General features: G+C 35.9%; 1 protein-coding gene across 2 annotated transcripts in view; it reads right to left on the reverse strand.

Annotated features, from left to right (window-relative positions):
- Naaladl2 (N-acetylated alpha-linked acidic dipeptidase like 2) overlaps nt 1–23,865 on the reverse strand; it is a 1,054,557-nt gene that overhangs the window by 388,447 nt on the left and 642,245 nt on the right. For both annotated transcript variants that reach the window (XM_075950779.1, XM_075950778.1), the window contains one exon: nt 17,355–17,474. In XM_075950779.1, the coding sequence (XP_075806894.1) occupies nt 17,355–17,474 (120 nt within the window). The remainder of the gene's footprint in view (nt 1–17,354; nt 17,475–23,865) is intronic.

Consider the following 23,865-nt stretch of genomic DNA (forward strand, 5'->3'; position numbering starts at 1 on the left):
TCATCTCTCTCAGAAAGTTGTAAGATTTTCTGTTTTCTCAGCAGCCTGCAATTTCTGTTCTTAAGGCTAATGAAGCTGCAGTGTTACTCAGTGGTTTGACTTTCTTTATGGTGGTTTTTTATATTTCAGAGGCTTCCTTGTTATGTGCAGTATTAATTCACATAGATTTTTTTTCAATTTCTGTTCTATTAGTGGCATATTCTATGTGCAAGCCCCTTGTCATGTTTCTGTGCCAATGGTATTTTCTCAGTCTACAGTTTTAGATTTTTGATGTGCGTGTGTGTGTGTGTGTGTGTGTGTGTGTGTGTGTGTGTAATTCTGGGTTTAAGTCCCAGAACATGTCTTGCTTTCATCATGCTCCAGAACTATGCTCCTCCAATATAGCCTTTTACATTACTGTAATTATGTCCTTTATATAAAATATAATTTTAATTCTATTGTAGTTTAGTATTTAATTTTCCCTTTTGTGTTTGTATGTATGCCCTACCCAAAATATCTTTCATGTTTTTGTTAGAATATATTTGATAGCAATATTTTATATTTTATTTTCTATTAATTTTAGGGGGATACTTTTAATTCTGGGTCAAGATTCCTTCTTTTGTACCTGTTCAAAACCATACTAACCATGACTCATTTCTAGACTCTGTCTACTAAAGTATAATTTTGTCTTTAATCTAACACTAGAAACTTCTTATTGCTGTCATTGTATGGAAATCTTAAAATCAATAACTACAAACAATTCCTATTGCAGTTCACTCTTAAAGTGACATCTTAACTTGAAATAATAGAATATATTTGTTCCTTAAAATTTAAAGATTTCTTGAGACTGTTTTAGATAAAAGCTAGAATAATTATGTCAAACTTACTAAAGCATCATGTAGACATCCCCTAGAGACACACACTGTGTATTTTCCAGAAACCTCACCGCTTATATCATTTCAAACCAATCTTATCTTGTAATGCTGACTTTCAGCAAACCTCCAAGTCGGCATTGTTGTCTCTTCCACCATTATAAGGCCTTTGTTTCAGCAAATTAATTATTAGAAATATTTGAGAGATACAAATAGCTCTGCTTCTGGGTGAGGTCAGAGGCATGCACAGCTTTAATCTGAGACAGCAGAGCTCAGCCTCCCACACCGAAACAACACGACACACAGGGGTCATCAAGACAAGCTTAGTGGTCATAGGGAACATAGTGAACTACTGTGCACCATAGGGAAAATCATATGTTCTCTGACAAATCTTACGCACTCTGTTGAGCCCTGAAAGATATACAGTGTATGTTTGGGGTATATGTGGTATATTAATTAATAAGAAAATATAAATTTGCCTCTCTCAATTCTTTCTCAGTTTTAGCAACATCTGTAGGGAAATGATAATATCATTTCAGTGAAAATGACACACTGTTTAGGTGGTGGGTACCCTAGCGTTTAGTGATTTGCACTAGTGGCCTGATCTGATCCTTCCCTGCCTCTTGCTTAGGGCACTTTTCAACCACAGGTTACTATCACTGTAAAAACAGAGGAGGAGGTTAATCACAAACTAACAACATCAAGTTTTTCTCCTTACTTGAATGAATTATCTTCATACTAAGTGGAAGAATGACCTGCCTTTGCCTCAAGATTTGTAGTTTATTATTTTAAATAACAAATATGCTTACATCAACAATGTAAGTGGAGCAAATAAATGGTTATAAAAATCATGAAATACTGGAAGAACTAGAAAGCAGGTTTCTAGATGATTCTTCTAGTTCTATGAGGGTCAAATTCCTCTCAAGGAATAAATGGATAAATGTGGCTGTTGTTTCTCAAAGCTGTTCTAAACAGATAACACTTGGCCTATGCTTGAATGGAGAAGAAGACAACTCTCTATCCATCAATTTTGCTTCAACAAAGAATAAAGAAAAAATTCCGGCCCATACAATTTTATAAAATGTCCACAGTTTTTAATGGCTTTATATTCTAACATCCCAGAATATGCCTATCTACTTTGTGATGAATTCTATAAGCAAATGCTCTGGAAGTCTGAGAGCAGCTTTTGCTATGAATCTTTATTAGTACTTTTACATATACTAATATGCAGAGGATCTGTATAAAATGCAGAACCATCTTTTATTACATCACCCTTCCTGACATTATCACTCTATATCACTCTCCCCTCTCCAAATTTCAGGAAGCAATAAAATGCCATATAATATCTTCTGCCATAAAAATGCGCAGATGGCGTGAACTAGGGATTAAAGTGAGACATAATATATAGTTGTATGTCATAATACATTCAAGCTGAAGATTTACTATCTGTTTAACCAAATTGGGAGGCTTAACCAAAAAAAAAAAGCCACCCTCCTGATATTTTGAATTGAAGTGTATTTTTAATCAGGAATATCAGCACTCTGCACGAGAGTTTAAAATGAAAGCAAGCATGAAAGCTACACTAAACAGGGTCAGTCTTCCACCAACATTATCATGAGCTGTGGATTCATTCACTGGTAGGTGGGTGGGTTATCTTCCCATTGCTGTCGCTAGGCTACTTTATTTAAAATGATTATATTGATAACTATATCAATATATCTCTTTTGTTGCCATGGGGTCCCTTATAAATAAATCCAAGTTGAGGGTTCTATTTTCTTGTGATTTTGCAGGGGTATTTATAGGTAGCTATGTATTGTAACCCCTTGGTCTGTCAAAGAAATACAAATATTGTGTAAAGAACTGATTTTTCTGAAATGAAGACTAAATACACTGTGATGTTTTGAATCATTTACAGCCATTTTATCTGAAATACAAATTTGTTGACCAATATAGCAAACGAAGACCACATTTTTATGTCTAGAGAATTGATTGTTAAGATGATATACCATGAATAAGTAAATATTTTGCATGATTCCCTTCATTTATTTGTGGAATCCCTAGATGTGAATTCTCTACATTTGATGTGTAAATTTAGGTATTTGCTGAAAGGTCCATTAGTAATGATCAATCACTGTGAGACTCATTAGTCTGTGTATTGGGACCACTCAGAACAAGCTGATTAGCTAGTCTAACCAAATTGTCCATATCAAGGCTCAGAGGGATATTCTGTCTGAACAGATAGAGAAAATAAAGAACACACATCATCATCAATCTTGAGTCTCCACATAAACAGACGGGCATATGCATCTCTACACACACATACACACACACACACACACACACACACACACACACACACACACACACTTACTCAATTCATGAGAACATCCAGAGTCACACATCTTTACAACACATCAATTCACATACAAACACAGGGAAGCTATATTCTGTGGAAGACAAGGAAGAACCAGGGCTGACAAATGCGAGCAGATGTGTTGCTCAACCCTCCATATTTATCTGATGTCGAATACTGCAGAACGAATGCATCATACATAACTGTGTAAATTGCTAGAAGCCAATTTCACATTAAGATGATAAACATGGCTATTAACAGAAATCAGGGGCTGTGGTAATCAGTTCATCTGGGTTAATTCATTTTCTCTGTGTCACAAAGAATCCTTGAGCCTGGCATGGTGTCCTTAAGAAAGGAGAGATGCATTTCAAACATTTTGTTTTGTGTCTCCTGTGTGTTCAACAGGAAAGAGGCAGGCCTCTGGTGACAGGATTAACTGCTCTTGTATCTTGTGTTTGAGAATATATTCAGAAAATCTACATAAAAATACATTGGTAGGTGGCTTCTATTTCAGACTAAATCATAAAAATTAATACAATGACTGTCTTCATAAAATGAAATATAATCAATCAATTTTATACTGAAAAGTGAACTGTATGTTTTAGACAGAGAAAAGCAGTTGAAGCCTAAGGCTCAATGGCAGGGCCGCCATACTCCTCACATATTAAAATTATACCAGTGAAGATAAAATACAGGCCTTCCTATGTTACCAGTGCAATCTAAAAGGAATTATATGAGGATTATTGCAGAGACAATGTAAACTCTAATGAAAACAGTTCATCCAGCTATAAAGCTTTCACTTTATACTAAAATTAACACTCAGTGAAAGAGTAAGCTCATTTTCTGAATAACATACATAAAATTTTATTTTATATTTCCTTGAATGGATGAATTCTCAGAATAGCCTGAGTGAAGTATAGCTTAACCGAACTTGCTCTTACATTACACTGAAATGAAGTGAATATGTTAATCAGTGCTCAGGACCCTATTCACACAAGAGGTAAACTCCCTAGTCTCTTAGATCACACACCCTCACGCATAAAAACATGAACTTCCATATTTTTGGATGTGTGGCAGTGACTTAAGTGGTAGAAAAAGAAGTGTAAATGGTATTTTACAATGTCTACTGAACATGCTTCTACACTTACAGAAATACTAATGTTAAAATTAAAACAAACACATAAATAAACTGTGGAAGATGAGACATTAAATGCTATGAAAGGGCAAAGATGGAGACATATATATATATAGAGAGAGAGAGAAAGGAGGTCCTTGGTCCTGCCCCAAGTGAACTGACAGACTCTGCTGCTCCCCGTGGGAGGCCTTACCCTCTCTGGAATGGATGGGGTAAGTAGAGAGAGCAGAAGGAAAATCGGGCACTAGGATTGGCATGTAAACAAAATAAATATGCAAACAAATTATTGTTTAAAATTAAAACTATATGTTTATTTATATATATATATATATATATTCAAGTCTATGTTTTATATTGGAAGAGGATCGAATTTTGTAACACTTTCAGGGTCTGGGGATTATTTTTAATATTCTCTTCTGCCTTCTTGATTCACATTTATCAAGCAACAAGTAGCTTAACTCACTTTTTTCATATTCACGTATGACTTTTTTATCCATTCCTCAATTTCATTAATCCTTTTTAAAATTCAGAAAATCAAACCAAACCTGAAAATCTAATAAATAATATATATATAGAAAAGACTAGATTGTTAATTCTGTGTATTTCAAGAATAACTCAGTAATTTTCTTTCTTTTTTTTTTTCTAAAGAGGTTGTCTTATTAGGCTACAGTTATGATGTACACTCTCCACCTAAACACTGACATGTTTCTATAATTGAAATCTGATAAAATTTTCATGGCATTGTGACATATTGAAGGCAGAAGCAAATGTATTTATACCAAATCTCAAACCTAGGAGAGAAATGAATATCAATTCATTAAAAATAGTTCTTGCTTATACTTCTATTTTTAAAGTATATCTTAATAAAAAGTAAAGAAATAAATTACCAACTCTTAATCCCATACATGTCTAAGACTTACTTAGCACAATAAAATAATTTTTAAATTTTAAATTATTAAGATGAAAGTAGTTCTACATACAATGATTTTAGTGGCTAGCTAAATAAACATAATGCTGGAAGATATTCACAGGAACCCAACAAGCACAGCCAACATTCTATAGGCATTCGTCAAACGATTCCCACACTCGATCAACTCACCTTTGCTTGTCCAATACATGAGCATGCAACATAACATGATTATAATGAAAGCTTCATAAGTATTTTCATGTAGATTATTTTTATCCAGGCTAATATTTAGTAAAAACACTTGGTGAAGAACTTAGCTATTGCCTAATAAACTCAGAACTCAGAAGTTCAAAGGTCCCATGCTTATGCAGGCACTTTAATAGAGAGCAGATTCAAAACCAAATCACTGCATGCATCTTTCGTTTAGGGGCCCTAGGCTATCCCTGCCTGCATACCACTAATCTGATAAAAAAAAAAGTCAGTTTGTATAAAAAGTAATTAAAGCTGAAATGACTACATCCAATCAGTTCGTTGATTTTTTTTTGTTACCATATTTTTCAGGCAGAATATCAAGTGATGCTTTTTTATCCATTAGCCAAGTTGAAATTTGAAGAGCTAAATTAGAAAGTGCAATCCTTTGATTAGTATGCCTGATTGAGTAAGAGCAAAGATGACTGAAAGACTCTCCACACAAATCAGAAGCTGTGTCCAAACGGAGAGCTTTTCTTGAAAGCACTCCATCAGCTCCCATGCAAGAAGGACCAGCTCAACTGAAGTAGGACCAGATCAATTGGGGTTGAGAGCTGGGTCCATTTCCAGGCACCTGTTGAGAATCCTGTTTCTATTTTCCCTTCGATGGCTGCAGCTAGAAAATTTAGTTGTAAAGAATTGAACAGATGTACAGGTACCACAGATGAGCACCCACACACTCTTTGTTCCTCTCAACCAGCTCCACAGTTTTCACAGTTCTCTCTCATTTCCTAGCCCTCTCCTCCTGAAGCATTAGAAAGTAGCATGAAAACTTATTTGTTCAGTTGTGAAGAATGATGATTGAGATCAGAGTACTGCAAAGGTCCCAGAAAAGTCATCTAAATGTTCTTGAACACAGGTAAATTCAAAACTATGAAGACCTGAGTGTGCTGGGTGTGCAAGGCAGGATTTGCTGTCCCATAATGGATTGAATAGTGTTAGTGCAGTCATTCATTCAGACTCTGGAGAGTTCTTTCTTGATCAACAGTCACCACCCCTATGTAGGGATTTGAGAAAATAGGGAATGATGTGTCTAGAAAAAGCTGCAACAATACACAGGAACTTTTCAATTTTCAAAAGTAGTAACGCTTAAAAATATCTCTGAATTTGGGTTGCAATTTACCTTTCTCCTTTGGTAATATTAAGAGTATTTTTCTAGGACCACGAAAGCTAGTCAGTAGGGTTAAAGGCTCTAGGTAGGCACCAGCTGAACTTCTTCTGTATATTCAGTAAGTTATATAGGTATTGTCTTCAGCAATGGGGCCTTACTCTCAGTTTGTGAGAGCAACCGATAGCCTTGGCAACAGCCCCGTTTGTTTGGGAGTTGCCATGACATTCTTTTGGCCAACAGTTCCTTTAAATGTAACCCATTCCCAAAACTGGAGACTTGATTTTGTGATGAGAGATGTTCAGCTGGGAATCCATCTCCCTGTGTATTCCATTTATTCCTGCTCAGATAGGTATATAGTTTAGGAAGCTTCTCCTTATACAAGAGTTCTACACAACCGCTCAAAAAGCCCTTAGTTTTAACTGCTTTCCCCTATATTTCTTCCCTCATTCATCTATACCCTCCCCCTTTCCATTTGTTTATTTCTCCCCTAAGGAAAAAGAAACAAAAGTGTGGATTTGTCTAAGAGGGCAGGTTCGTGGAAGGAAAACCATAATTACAAAAAAAATACATAAAAATATCTTTCAATAAAAGAAAAACCTGAAGTAGCAAGTATTTCTCAACATGATCATGAAAAGCCATGATCAACAACAATCATTATCATGAGTAGTCTCAATCTTTTACTAAAAGATAAAGGAAATACATTACTATTCTAAAAATTAAAAAGTAGCAATCAAATGATTCCTAATGACATCCTGCATAGGCCAGTGTCATGCTCAGCCACCTCCTCCTGCAGAGGATGGGAACAAACACAGAGACTCACAGCCAGATATTGTACACAGTGAGAGACTTGGAAGATTCAGCACTTGATATGTCTCCATCAAATACCCCCCTTCAAGTTTCAGGGAACTCCACAGAAGAGGAGGTGGAAAGAGTATAAGAGCCAGAGGAGACGGAGGACACCAAGAAAGCAAGGCCTTCTGTGTCAACCTTATTAAGCTCATGCAAACTCGAGACTCAGGCAGTTTTCATAGTGCCTTAAGCACCATCAGGTCCTCTGCATATACATATGGCTGCCATTTAGTGCGTTTGTGGAATTCCTACTTGTGTAAACAAGTGTTCTCTGCATCTTGGGCCTTCTGTTGGGTTGTTTTCCTTCTAATTGTTTCTCTTGGCCAACCTGGATATAATAAGTTTGTTTTCTCTTATTATATATTATTTTGTTATATATTTATTAGTTATCATTCTTCCTTAGAACCTTATTTGCTTGCTAATGAGAGACAGAAAGGAAGTGAATCCAAATGGGAGGGGAGGCAGAGGAGGTACTGGGAGGAGAAGAGGGAGGAAAATAGAGAAAGTCTACCAAGTTTAAAAGAAAAATTTTGAAACCTCAAAAATTAAAAAATAAAAGTAAAAATAGATTGTATTATCCTGTTTTTATCATCAATTAGAGCTTAGAAAGCATGAAACCAGACAAAATAAATATACACATATATATTTAGTAAGACATTAGGAATGTTTTAAACATAAATAAAAATGTCTTTTAGTTAATTTACATTCAAATTAAAACGTGCATATTCAAATTTCAGTTTGTTTCCATTAAAATTTCCTTTTTAAAATGCTTCACAAACTCTTTGATTTTAACTCTAAAGTTGTTTTCTACCAAAGAATGAGTAATAATAAATAATGCTAAATATTATAAAAAATACTTTGAAATCTTGAAACACTTGATTCTTTTTCAATGTTCTGAAAGCATAATTACATTCTGCCAAAATCCAGTTTTCCTTGTAGTTACATCTTTGGGTTGTTTAATAACTGATAGCCATCCATCCAGGAATGCTGAAATCAATAAATCCTTACCATTAAAGCATGCAGAATAACTTTGCCTACAAACATCACAAAAAGTTAATGAGGGCTCATTTGACCCACAGAATTTGCCATTCCATGTAAAACATTGCATTATATATCTGATGGGCTGCTTCCCAGTAATAAAATATTTGCAGTTGTATAATAATTCTTGTTTGATTTGAAAAGGTTAACTCTATTTTAATTGGTAAAACAGTGTAATTTTTAACAAATTCTATATGTAAGAAAATTTTGAGTTTGGATAAAATATAACTCTGAGTCTGAAGTTTGGTATCATCAAAAATATAAGTCAAATCAGGCTATTTAATTGGCTTATTTATGCCATGTGACATAGTGGCATATGTCTTTAAACCCAGCACTTGAAGGCAGAGGCAGGCAGAGCTCTGTGTGGTTGAGGTCTGCATGGTCTACAGAGTTAATTCTCTGAAAGCCAGGGCTACACACAAAATAAAAACCTTGTCTCGAAAAACAAACAAAAAATGTTATATTTATAACAGAAGAGAAGCAACTTTTTCAATTATGTGACAGACATTTTAGTATCCATACTAACATACCATCAGATATTTCTGCTACTAATTCACTAGAGACCTGTTATTACTGGGGCAGACATATGCCGAGACAGTTTTTTGGATTAAGTGTGGCATGTCGGTCTGGAAGACTTCTCTATTAAACTTCATGCAATTACAGATTTTGTATGAGAAAGTCTATCCTACATTTCACAAAATCAAACCCTGAGAATTACAAATATCATATGAGTACACATTTCATTTCTAGAATTATAGGCCTACATATTTAAGTTCTAGGCTGAACGGTATGTCGATAGCTTAAATAACTGTAGAAGTCTAGCAAATTAGTGGAGAACCAGAATCATAACTGGAAATGGAAAATCTGACATCTTCTCTTAAGGGTTTGCTAATATCATTTCTTTAATTATGAATGTCAGTCTAAATTTATCTAACCAAGTTTTGTAGATTAAAAAACTATTTAATTCTTTGATTTTTCAAGTGCTAAATTATTTAAAATGTGGAATTATTCTAATAATAATCAGAACCATTAGTGTTCTTGTTTTCTAAAATTTAGTCAGATGATCATAATTTCAAAATAATTATTAGTTTAAGTAAAAGAAATTTGAATATGAAAAAGAAATTTACATATTCAATAAGGTTACTAGGTGCCATCTAAAATGCAATGTGAAAGAAAATCCATTAAAATAATATTTATGTGTAGACAATAAAAAATGAAAATGTAGCAAATGAAATGCAAATTTTTAGCCCCAATAAAATTGTTTTAAAATATTTATTATTCAAACAAAATAGGTTGCATTCTTAGCTATAATATACACAGGCTATATATACACAGGCTATATAACTTTCTGTATAGCTTTTATATAAACAGGGTATATGTATATTTTAGTTATATAATAGTTAATGAAAATGTATGCCTTCAATAAATTCAGTTGTATGTTAACAATCACTAATTAAAACAATATTTTACTAAGTAGAGATTGTTTCAAAGCTCAAGGAGATTGCTTTATGTTGTATTAATAGTTTGTATAACTCACTAAATAGTAACTTGTAAAAAACCCAACTGCTACTGCATTAAAGTTTAGATGGAATACACCATGTAGCTCTTACTTTTGTTACATTTTTATCATTTAAAACAATTATTAAATTTAAATATCATTTTCATTTCTTAGTCAGCTATTCCTCAACCTAAAACATGCCCTGGAGTGGTTGATATAAGCCTGTGTCACTCCACTGAAAAAACTAGCTCTGAACTTATGACAGTTCACTTGTTAGCTTTTACCCTAGTAGCTAGGTATCCATTCATTCATTCATTCATTGAGTTCATCGGTTTAGTCAACTGTTAAAACTATAACAAAATAAAATATAATAAGATAAAGCCAAAAGTATGGCATCAAAGTCAGGCAAAAAACAAACCCAAAAAGCCCACAGAAAGAAAGAGCTCAAGAGAAGGCCCAAAAATCAGAGACCCACTCATTCTTTCACCCAGGATTTCCATAAGCACACTAACCTGGAAGTCATGATATGAGGCACTGATAGAAACCAAAGCAGGCCCTGGGCATGCTACCTCGGTCTCTGTGAGTTCATATGTGTTTGCTCATGTTGATTTAGAGGTTGTTTTTCTTGGTTTCCTTCATCACATCTGGCTCTTAAATTCTTTCTGCCTCCTCTTTTTCAGGGTTCCCTGATTTCTGAGGCAAGGGATTTGATGGAGACATATTATTGAGTACCAAGTGTTCTAAGGTCTCCCCCTCTTTGTGTAATGTCTGGCTGTGGATCTCTATATTTGTTCCCATTTGCTGCAGGAGGAAGCTTCTGTGATAATAGTATAGCAGAACATCATTAAAGGTTCTTTATTACTATTTTTTATTTTCTTTCTCTATTGTCTTTTCTTTTTTGGATCAGTGTTATTTATTATTGCCTTAGGTTCATAGACTGTATAGCCTTAGATTATTGGTCATCCTGGAATGGGGTCCATTTGTGGAGTTAGCCTTAAGTCAATCAGTTTTTGGTTGGTTATTCCCATAACTTTTATTGCCAAAAATACCCTAGCATATCTTGCAGATAGTATAATACTATACATGTAGGGTTTATAGCTGGCTGGGTGTTTATGTTTCACTTTCTCCCCAAGCCCTGAGGAGTTGTGGAGGCTTCTCTCCATTGCATACCACCACAGGGAAGATGCAGGGCAAGTCCCGATCTCTCATGCTATGTTGTCTGGAGCAGCTCACCTGCACTCCTTTGTACTGGAGCTCTACTGTGTTACCCTGGCAAGGTTCAGGGTCCACTCTCCCAAAGGCTAGAACAGGTGAGAGACAGGATCAGCCTCTTCAGCTGCTGCAGGTGCCAATGGGCAAGCGGGGGGGGCATCTTTCCCTCTCTCTCACCACTTATGTCAGACGACGGGTGCAGGGCCAGATTTCCCACTCTGCGGACCTACACCTTTGCCAGCAGAATCAGCTCTGTCATGCGGCTCAGGTGCGGTGGCAGGGGCTGCTCTTTTCTGTGCTGCAGCTGGTGTGGGGCAGAACCAGCTCCAGCTCTCACACTCCAGCGGCCAGCTCTCTCATTTACCGCAGACAACAAGGAGTGAGGGGTGGCATCTCTTTCCTGACCAAGCTTCCACATGGCATGGAAGACCAGTACTAGAACTAGCTCTCTCATGCTCATGCCCTTTGGGCTTACTCACAGGCCAGTAGGCTCAGCACTACTTTGCTGCCCAGGTGAGTTTCAAGGTCTGCTTTCCCTAGTGCTGCCGCTGCTGGGATGCTGAGCCAGCTCAATGGTTCTCATGACCTCTGGGTCAGTTTTCCTACCTGCCAAAGTGGGTGAGGGGCAGGAAGATGGGATTTCCCTCTTGCTTTTACTATGGTATAGCAGACGAGAGGCAGGACCAGCTCTACCACTCTCATGCGCTCAGGACCAACTCAAGAGCACTCTCGCCAACAGTCACCTCTATCATGATGTCCAGGCAAGGTGGGTCTTCTCTCTGCAGTGCTGCAGCTGGTGGTGGGTAGGACAAGTTCTCCCTTACATTGTGAGGGGCAGGTCCAACCTGTGCAGGCCTCCCGTGGTAACAGGAGCCATAGACCATGGGCGCAGACTTAGACTTTGGTAGCAGCTCAAACCTTGGAGGGGCTCAGATGTCAAGAAGGCCGCTTACCTCGGTCCATTCCTCATTGCCTTTGGATCGGAGGCAGATATAAACCATTCTTTGTCTCTGTCTCTTTGTCCCTCTGTCCTTTTCTCCCTTCCTCTGTATTTCCCTCCCTCTCTTTCTCTCTTCCCCCTCTATAAATTTTCTCCCCCTAATCGAGCCTGTCTACCTGAGGTCTTGAGGAACCTGGCCTGTTTTCTCTTTCAGGCCTGGGACAGAGAAAACAGACCAGCATATAAACCACTTCTCCCAGGCTTTTTCAGACCCAGGCCAGCTGGCCTTGGTGAGTTAGGACTACTGAGAACTCAAGATCAATGGCAATGGGTTTTTGATCCCACTGCACGTACTGGCTTTGTGGGAGCCTAGGCAGTTTGGATGCTCACCTTACTAGACCTGGATGGTGGTGGGTGGTCCTTGGACTTCCCACAGGGCAGGGAACCCTGACTGCTCTTTGGGCTGATGAGGGAGGGAGACTTGATTGGGGGAGGGGGAGGGAAATAGGAGGAGAAGGAGGCGGGGAAGAGACAGAAATCTTAAATAAATAAATAAATAAATAAATAAATAAATAAATAAATAAATAATAAACCACTTCTCCCGCTCAGTCTCACAGGCCCGGGGAAGTTTCCCATCTCCTCTTCCACGTCCTTCCACGTCCAGGGCAGAGTCCATGGACAATCATGTCACTTTAATTGTTTTTAATTTACATTTCCTTGTGCATATGTTTGTGTACGTATTTCTGAGGCATGTGCATGAAATGGTGCACACGTGGAGGCCAGAGGATAGCGAGTGGGAGTTGATTCTCCTTTCCCAGCATGTGAGCTCTGGGAAGCAGACTTGGGTAGTTATTCTTGGCTGCTAGCTCCTTTCCCACAGGACCATCTTGCTCCCCATCTAAATTTTCTTCCCCTCTTTCAAGTCCTTACATATCTGTTCCCCCTTTGTATCCAACCAAGTATAAATCTTAAATTTTTTCTCAAAAAAGGAGCAAAAACATAATGCAAAAACAAAATACATCTCCCCCCCCCCCACCAAAACCTTTAAACTGTAGCCTAATTAAAGAACATGTGAAAACGATGCAATCCATTATATGTTGGACAACTACTACACCTAAACATGGCGCTTGTCCTGGGGTGGTTTATTTATCCAGCATCATATTATTGAAGAAAGCTGATTTTCTGATCTAGCAGGTATAAGTGACAGTTCAATTGTTAACCTTTACTACAGTGGCTGGGTTTTCATTCATTCATTTACTCATATTCTTTAAATTATAACAAAATAAACTAAAATAAAACTATCACATAGCAGTTGGGCAAGACAAACCAATTGGAAAAAAAAGCCCAAGAGAAGACACGCATGGGACTCCAATAAAACACTAAACAAGAACCAATAAACCACTAAATGAGAACCAATAATATATACACAGAGGACCTGGTGCAGACCCGTGAAGGCCCTGTGCATGATGCTTTAAGTTTCTGTGAGTTCAGATGAGCTTTGTTCATATTGACTTAGAGGGCCTTGTTTTCTTGGTGTCCTCTAATTTCTCTGACCATTAAACCCTTTGTTAATGTATTTAAATTTTGAATAAGCTTAGAAAATGAAATAAGATTTACTATATAGTCTTTGCTCAATGTACTACCTATTTTTGATACTTAACAAGTAAACACAACCGTATTTTGAATTGGGAAAAGAAAAATGAGAAATTAGGCAAAAATTTCACTACTTCTGATGATCATCTAATACATGAAGTGGCTACCTCACGTCTGGTGCTGTTATGAGTTCTGTAGTGCAATGGCCATTTGACGGGAGAAAGTAGCGTTTCACAACTTCCCTCTTTCTCTTTGTTTCCTACTTCCTTCCATCCTCTTCTGCTTGCTCCCTAACCTTTGGGGCTGGGGAAGGCTGATATTTCATTTACTTTTGAAAACAGTCTCATATGACTTAAACTAAGGCTTTTGAAAAACTGATATCTGGGATAAATGAAACAATAAAGATCTCAAAAATATACAAAGATAACAAATAGTATACACATACTTCATAGAAATGAATTTTCAAAATGCAGCGTTTGTCAGGAGTTTTAGATACCTAATTAGAACAGTTCCTAGTGATCTTCCACTTGTCTTGAATATGTGACAACCATAGACTTCATTGACAATTGTTGATATAGACTGCTGGTGATTTGTAGGCAATTCTCATCATTTATCTTCTATGTTTATGTTTTAATAGAACATTAGTTAAATGTTTTAAATTTAATTATTCTGAGCATGAGTCAGTTTAAATTTCAAGTAACATGAAGTTTTGCTTAAACACATGTGTTCATTAGCATAGAACACATTCTACAAATATGATAAACACATAAAAATTGTATATTGCTTATCCCTTTACACACTATCTCTAGGCCTAAGTTTCAGTGAGCTACAAAGCGTTCAGTTTCATGTGAGTAGAAACTTTCTGTCAGGAGTGAGACAAAAGGCTTATGAGACTCAGGCTGACATAAAACTCTTCATATGTCTAAGAATGCTGAACCTGCAGGATTCCTCACACTTTCCCCCAGGGGTGTTAGGAGAAGTACAAAATTGTAGACCAAGGAGATCTGTGATCTGCCAAGCAGTCTATGCATCCGATACAACAGTTTCATTTATTTGCCAAGTTAGACTTGACTCTGGTTATGATTTTGGGCTATTGGTTGTAGCTTTCTTTGGGGGTGACTCTACATGTGTGCTGTATCTCCCAAGGTTTTGGGGTGAGTTGACATGTGTGTTGTATCTCCCAATGAAAGTCTTTCATACAACACATACTGATCAAGAAACATTCAGCAATGTACTGGCTTTGGGGTACAGAATTAAGTGTCATATGCTTTTCATTTTTCTTATTGTATAACATGTTTCACCAGATATATAAAATTAGTTCATTTTTAGGAATCTGAAAAGTCATTAGGATACTTAAATCTTTAAAATTGTCATTTTGAGCTTAAAATGGATATGATGAAAATAAAAACATTTTAATACCTCACTCTATGACAATGATAGAAACATGACCTACACTATTCCATTTGTAAGAACAGCAATTGGATTTGTAAATTTTAAGTGTAGTTTTACTATCCTGAAATGACATATTTAATTTAATTAGATGTTCTCTTATAATTTACTCCATATAGGATTTTCTCCTCCTTGTGAGGGTTATTGTGTTAGGACCTAGTGTAAACTATGTCTATTGTAATTTATTTAATTTTACAAGTTATAGAGAACACAGTATTTATGTATTGATTACTATATTTAGTGAAAATGTCCATAAGAAATAAAATGCTTTCCAGTATTTTTGTTAAAAATAAGTTCCATAGAGGAGTGCATTTTAGCAAGTTCAGAATTTATGAAGGTCTAAATTCACATACTTTCACTGAGAGCATTCCGACTCCTTGAAGATTAATCAAAGCTAATCCTAGTCAAAAAAACTATTCCATCCCAAATAGGTTGTTAATTCATGCTCTAAACTTCAGATTTAAAAAAACAAACAGGTGCAGCTATGTTCTGGAGAATTGGTTGGCTTGAGAATTAAGAGGGATTTACCCACAGGTAAACCATACAAACTACCATATACCTGACAGGGAGGTGCATCACTGATCCTCAGCAAGAACAGCAAGTGCTCTTCACCAGCTGAGCCACCGCTCCAGACTCTTAATTTGAAATTTAAAGGCATTTTATCTTATGAAATACACAAACATCTATAATGTGTAGATTCAGGTCAGTGTCCACATGGAGATGTCGATTACTAAAGCTAACCTAAATCCCCCCTTCATAGTTGGTACAATGAACACATTAGAGTCACACATACCAACTGTGTTACTTTGGTTCCCTCTTCCATTTTTAAAAAAAAGTACCCTTTTAGTTTACCTCTAGAAATGTGGAATCATTTTAGTATTGGATTTCATTTATGTACCACTGCTAATATTTTATTATTTTTTGACCACGACTGTATTTATTATCTTTTTTCTCTAATTAGAATACATTGATTGAGCCTTATTTCTGTAACTTTATATGATTGTTTTAAAGTACTTATTGCATTTAAAAGATTATCCAGCACAAAATAATTTCACTGTTATTTTTTATCTTTAAAACTATGTCACAGCTATGGATAATCTAACACTGATTTAAGTATAAGTACATCCTTGAAAGATGAGGAAATGTAAGTACAAAGAGTTCTTCTTCCTTCTTTCCTTCTTATCCTTTCTTCCTTTCCTTTTTTTTTAAAAATAGGATCTTACTTTGAAGACTTGACTGACACGGGGTTACGCAATGAATCAAGTAGCCTAAAACTCAGAGATATCAACTTGAATCTTCCTTGTGATTGCTGAGATTAAAGGAATGTGCCCACATGTCTGACCTCTTCTTTTATAACAAACCACCCAACAGTTTTATGGAAATATCTTTGGAGTCTTGGGGATTAGCAAAACCCTTAAAAGCTGGATAAAAAAAAAGTTCAATTTATATTCAGAACAAAAGGTTTTCCGTGACATAGTGACAATGACCATTATTTCTACACAGAAATAGAAAACGAAATAATAGGTCCCAACCCTGCTATACCTTGTGCTAAGTCCTTTAGTTTGAATTGCTTTAATTATAGATTCATTTAATGAATAAATATTAATAAACTTCAACTTAAATAAAATCAATGGAAATTCTGCATCTCCTTAAAATATTGCATTTTAATTGGATTCCTGAGTACAGGCAATAACTGTAAAGTTTCAGAGTTTACAAAATTAATCACAGAAGAGTATAAACTGGCTAGATTCTGATCTAACTGGATGAATGCACCTGGAAAATTGCCAGTTTTGACCACTGATTGGAACTTTCAAATATGTCATCAGAAGAGCAACCAAAGCTGTCTTTGTCAACATTTTAGGTGTGGCCCTTTAGTGGAAATGCTCCTTGAATAGGAGTTCACAGACTCATCCATCCCCAACTAGAGCATCTCCTCATTTAAAGAATGCAGACTCAACTTCTTTTCCATAAAGATCTTAATTTATTCTAATTTGGAAATGACACTACTTATCATTCTCTCTCATACATTCACACACACACACACACACACACACGTTCATGCACATACACACACTTTCTCACTCTCTCCATAATTTCAAAAGCACCTACATCAAACAACCCACAAAAAAATGTATTTACTCTAAACCAAATAAGAGCTTTTGTACTAACCTTATAGAGTAGTGGTAATTTTCCTAATTTCAGGAGTGCAATCTGATTTGTTGTATTTTTCAATTTTGTAATCCTTTTCAAATCATCTGCAGTTCCATAACTCACATCAATGACATCAGCCTGAAAAGAGGAGAAAATACAAAGAAAAATAAAACCATATAATAAGAATAATATCAGTTATGCAGTTGGCTATAGTGGCCCAAATCTTCAAAGGCAACCTATCCAGTCGCAACCCTAATTCTCTAATTGATCACTTACATTGGCGTCTCTTAACAGGAAGATAAAGTTTAATCATCGCTTCTCTACCTCCTCCTCCTCTGTGAGGTAAAAACCGTCAGCATAGTTTTCCTAGGTTCAAGTTTGAAGAGTCATTTTACAAACATGAAAGGAATAAATTTTTAGGATCAATAAGAATTATGATAATCATACCAATCTCAAGCTTGTGAGTTCAACAAGCCATTATTTTTTATTATTATTATCAAATATAAATATCTATGAATAATTGTACACAACTGTTGGATTATCACTGACGATTAATTGTTTTATCACCCCACCACAAATATGACACTCTGGTGCTGAAACTATGCTTTCAAATTATTATTTATGCCATAATTCATGACCTCTATATTGTTCTTTTTAAATAGTTCCCCCTTTTCTCAAGTTAAATATTTATTAATATATGAAGCCTCTGTTGGTAGTCCTGGTTCCTGTTGATATTTTCCTTATGCAAAATTCTGAACTGCAGCACCCATCAAAGACATTTCTAGTAGGCCATATGGTTCTTTCCAGCTATGCTTTTTGTAACTTTTGTTATTAAAATAATTGTTCTTGTGGGTTCTAATGCTTATGTAACACAAAATATATTCTTTCATGTTACAGTTTTCACAGGCAGGATGATAAAAAGAGTAAATAGTAGTGGACAGAGAAATGGAGAGGGGAAATTCCACCCTCTTCACTCCATCTAAAGCACTTCATCCTCACTAGACAATCCCTCTGAGCAAAGGTTCTGTTTTAAGAATTCATAAGTATTATATACAGTCAAGAAGCAGAATTCAATGGACACATTCTGCTCCTACATTCCATTTTTCATACAACAAATCTATGATCCAAGTGAGGCAATGGTGCAACTCCCAGGCGGCAACTCTTTTTTTAGTATAATCAATATAGTCCCCCACGGGCATGATTAAAGGTCCAGCCAGCCACTGGGGTTTTAGATTCCATTGAGTTGATTATTAATATTATCCATCACTTTCAGCTATCACACTTATCAACATCTTCAAAACTGTGCTAACACATCAAGGCTCATTTAAACCTTACCTATGAGATAGATTGTATTTCACTGCTACCCAATAGAAACTTTTACTTCTTTGACTTCCAAATAATCTGTGGCTGCCTCTGTTAAAGAGCTCCTACTGTTTAGCCGCAAGCTTAGTATTTTACATTCCTTTTGGATATTTTTTTAAAATGTAAAACTTGAAAATTCTCCTGCTCTTGATGGAGGCATCTCTTTAATTTATATACATGTAGCCTTCTAAACAAGAAAGGGGATATTTCTGCTTTTAACAAAAAATATTTTTACATTTCCAAACTTCTATTATGACTCAAAAATGAGTCTTCTTGCCTCTTCCAGAACATGGATTTACATACAAATTACAAATAATAATAACCCGAGATAGCGAACATTTTTGCCTCTTAAGGAATATTCTTATGAGCTTCAAGATCCACCAATATTATCCCTTTCTGAGACATATGGCACCTGCCTTGCCAATCTTTCATCCATCCTTTTAGCCCTAAGAACTGCATGCTTGGTACCTTTGTAATCACCTGTGGAATTGCTAACTATGTCTGGTATATGAAGAACAGTGAGGAACACCAAAAGAGGAAAACTGAGAAGGAACATTGTAAAGGGAAAGAACATCAACAGAGTGTTAAAGAGAGTAAGAAAGAATAAATGAGACATGATAAAAAGACTTACTTGAGCTTACTTATGTTGTTTACCCGCAGGATTTTCTCTGCTATATCAGTCCTTCTGAATCCTGAGAGACTTAATGGGGCTTAACTCCAACATAATCCTTATTACCTCCCTTGTTCCGTCTCAGGGGTGTGTGTGTGTGTGTGTGTATGCATGTGTGTGTATATATGTGCACAAGTGTGAGTATATTTGTGTGTATGCATGTGTGCATGCATAGTTTCAATTTCTACCACTACAAGACTTTTTGTTGAAGGCACATGGAACATTAGTTTCCCCAATTAATTATTCAGCATGCATTGTTGGTTATTAAATAAAATGAAGTAACGGGAAAGCAATGTTATACTACCAAGTGAACTTGTCAAGAAACCTAACTGTTAAAACACTTCTGTCAGATGAGCATTCACTATGATTTTCTTTCTATTAAAATATTACTATAAGTGCATTTAATGTATTTTTGAGTTTACTAAAGCCATTACCATATAAATAACTGTTGATCTATGATTTTAAGAACCTGATTAAATAAATGATCATATAATGTTAATGAGTGTATTGCAAAAATAAGAAAATTTGTATTTTTCATTTCAAATTTGTGAGCAATACACTAATTAATTGAGATTCAGTGACAGAGCCTAGAAACAGACTACTACTCTGTTGGTCATATTAATGAATATATTTGTCATATTTAGAAATGGTTGAGGAAAAACTTTACAGCATTGGAAAGATAAGACTCAGTGTTAGATGTTTGTTCAATGTATTATATAGATGTGAATATATTATATATATTTTGAAATATATATCATACATGTGTGAAAATTACAAAAATATCAATCATGAAAAAATATTACATTATTAAAAAATATTAAAGTATTGATAGCTTGTATAATCTATCAAAAGTTCAATCAGTTCTTCAATTAACCTCAAATAAAATACATCTAATTAGACTAAGAATGTAGGCATAGAGGAGATTTTATTCTCACTACAATATTCCTCAGCACAGACAAAACTCTACAAATTTGCTTTAACTTATGTGTAATAATTACAATATTTGCAGTAGCCTTAGTTTTCTGATGACTTGCAGGTTTGACAAAAAATGCATGCATTGCTTTTTTTGGATTTTTTTAAAAAATATTTATTTATTTATTTATTATGTATACAATATTCTGTCTGTGTGTATGACCGCAGGCCAGAAGAGGGCACCAGACCCCATTATAGATGGTTGTGAGCCACCATGTAGTTGCTGGGAATTGAACTCAGGACCCTTGGAAGAGCAGGCAATGCTCTTAACCTCTGAGCCATCTCTCCAGCCACCCCCCCTTTTTTTCTGGATTTTTGAGTCAGGGTTTCTCTGTAGCTTTTGGTTCCTGTCCTGGAACTAGCTCTTCTAGACCAGGCTGGCCTCGAACTCACAGCGATCTGCCTGCCTCTACCTACCGAGTGCTGGGATTAAAGGTGTGCACCAACTCCGCCTGGCCATGCATTGCCTTTTGAAGATTTCTCTCAGAATATTCTTTCTGAAAATCTTTCTCACTTACCTATATGAAAGCTGAAAGTCATGGCTGTCATAAAAGTTCTGAGTTATTCTGATACACATGTGCAATGCTATGATAATGTGCAAGACATTCCTGTCCATGGGTAGTCATTGCTACAGAAATCTTCTAAATGCATATCTGCTGTTAGAAAAGTCATTCACTAGTCCATCAGAAACACTCTCCTTAGTTTATGCCCCGAAATAGAGATGAAGTTGAATCTTGCATTGTACTTTTCAGTGAGGAACAAAGAATTTAAAACAATAACGACAACTAAAAAGCAACAGTACACCTTATTCCAGGTCAAAAATAATCCATTTTACTAGGTGGATAACAAAATTGGTACACATTGAAATATTTGAGTGGAAATTGAACACGATATATAAATAAATGCTTCTGGAATATTTGAAAAGAAATCAACAAGAGATATTAACAAAGCTTGGGACGGAAATATGATAGAATGACACTCGTTAAAACAGTATTTAAATGTATTTAATGGAATTTCTATAAATCAAAATAGTTGTTAAAAGAAAGTCGTAGAAATTAGAAAGTCAGTCTTCCTGTGCAGTGAGTAATATTAAATAGTAAGATAATCAAATCATTTTAAGAAAGGCATTGCATATCAATGACTTACTAAAAGTGTTACAACTTTATTTTGAAAAAAATATTTTCCTTAAAGTGTCAAGCTTTTGGGTTGTTAATCAGACATACTATGGAACAATAACAATAACCAAAATGTATTTGATAAATCTCTGGGTCTAGAACACTCTCTAAAATACCCATCTCAGGTAGCCTCCCAGTATTGCCACCACCTCATGAGAAGGAAACTGAGATTCAGAGAAGAAAAGAATCTGTCTAAGCTTTATCTTTTGTGGTCAGGAGTTGGACAAACTCTCTGGAGTTTGTTGACAACTGAATCCACAAGTGAAGAAAAATTCATGGTGCTGTCTGCTTAAACAGGGCCAGTCAGTCTGTGGATCAAAGGCTCCGCTTAAAATTACATTTTCCTAGGGGTTAGAGGAAAGTCCTTGATATATAAAGATGAGGCCCTGAGTTCAGGTCCACAGTACACACCTGAAAAGCTTGGCACAGAGGACCAGCCCATAACCTCAGTGCTGAGGATAGACACAAGATAATGCTTACAGTGTTGTGTCACCGAATGTAGGTGTGAGATAGAGGTTTCATGAAAGACCCTGCATCAAAATAAGGTGACAAGTACCAGAAGACAGCCTACATCATCTGCCTGTGGTCTCCACATGGGCTTGAAAGGACAAGGACACCCTTCCCACACAGACATTTTCTATGCACACTACACACAGGCACACACACGCGCATGCACGCACACATAAGCACTCATGTGCACATGCACACACATATACATACACAGACACAAATGCACACCCCCACACACATATACATACATGTACACATGCACATACACACATGTACATATACATACACACACATGCACACACACACACATAGTCACAGTCATAAAGTAAATTGATTTGCTGATTTTGTCTTCTATGCCAGAACCATCTAAACAGAATCTCCACCCATCAGCCTGTGGTGGTCTGTTCAACTGGCTACATAAACTTCTACAGAATCAACCTTCTGATCTAAAGGATTTCACTTTATGCCTGTTTTGCAGGCTAAGAATGAAAAGCCAAAATGATTATAAATTCTGTTTCTGTTGAGTGATTTCTTTGTTTGACTCTACATACAAAAGAGAGAGGACATATTCCTGATATCATAAAACATTTAAGTTTTTTGCAAAAACACATTAGTTACATAAAAAGGTCCCCACCTTTATACATTACCTTAACCCTAACATATTTTCAGAAACCATGTCATGTAGTGGCATTTCACTTGTATTTTAATAAATAAAACTTTACTGAAGATCTGAAAAGCAAAGCAGCCAATCATTGGCTCTTACCTTGACCTCAGTCCAAAATGGCAATCCGGCCTCTAGGAATCTCAGAATGAGACTGATATTGATAGCTTTTTCCTCCCGTTTTATAATCCTCTCTAGGACTGGGATTAAAGGTGTTTACATCTGGAATTAAAGAAATTCACTACCCGGTTTCCATGGCAGCAAGTGTGGCTACTCTAATTAAATGTGTTTGCTGCAACTCCTTGGTCAGTAAGGCTGACCAGTGCGGCTGTTTTACTCTCTGATCCTCAGGCAAGTTTTATTTATTAAAATACAAGTGAAATGCCACTATAATGTTGAAGATTGAAGACTGGTATTGACATGCAAATGTTTTATTTAAAACAGACAATGTAATCCATAGCCAAGTTCTAGAAGACTTTTCTTATGAGCTCTGAAATGTTCATTCTTTTAAGATGTATGCCATGAGGAAAATAAAGTTAGAAGTGAAAAAAACATCAAAAAAAAAAAAGGAACAGAAAGATCTTAATAGCCAAAGTCTATGAATCCTGCCACTGGATAGCGCCTTATAGATGTTGCACTCATGAAATATAAACAACACGCTTAAGCAAGACCTAGACAATGACCCCAGTGAGCCTCCTAATGCCATAGGGGAAATTTCACAAGGTCCTTCCCTTCAGTGATGAAATACAAGCAGTAATGGTTTCTGAGAAAGGAACAATCAGTTTTTTCCATCCAAGATGTTATCTAATTCCAAATATTTGTACATATATGTAAGACTTCAGGACCCAGTAGGCTGTGTGTGGGTGTGTGTGGGTGTGCGTGTGTGTGTTCAAGTCAATAATAATTATAGGAGAGATGTTGTGATCTTGAGTGAGAGTTGGGGGGAGCATGGGAAGAGGTGAAGGGGTGAAGGAGAAGGATGGGTTAAAATGATATACACATAATATTTATGAATGATGAAACAATCAAAAATAATTTACAAAAATAAAAGAAAATAACTTCTAGAATGTTTTAATTTATGGAAAAAGCAATATATTTTTAAACATTTTAATTTATTTACCTTAATATGTAGAAGATGATGATGATTAAGATGATAATGTGTTTTTTTTGTGTGTATGT

This window comes from Microtus pennsylvanicus, chromosome 16, assembly GCF_037038515.1.
Source record: "Microtus pennsylvanicus isolate mMicPen1 chromosome 16, mMicPen1.hap1, whole genome shotgun sequence".
In the NCBI taxonomy this organism is placed as follows: domain Eukaryota; kingdom Metazoa; phylum Chordata; class Mammalia; order Rodentia; family Cricetidae; genus Microtus; species Microtus pennsylvanicus.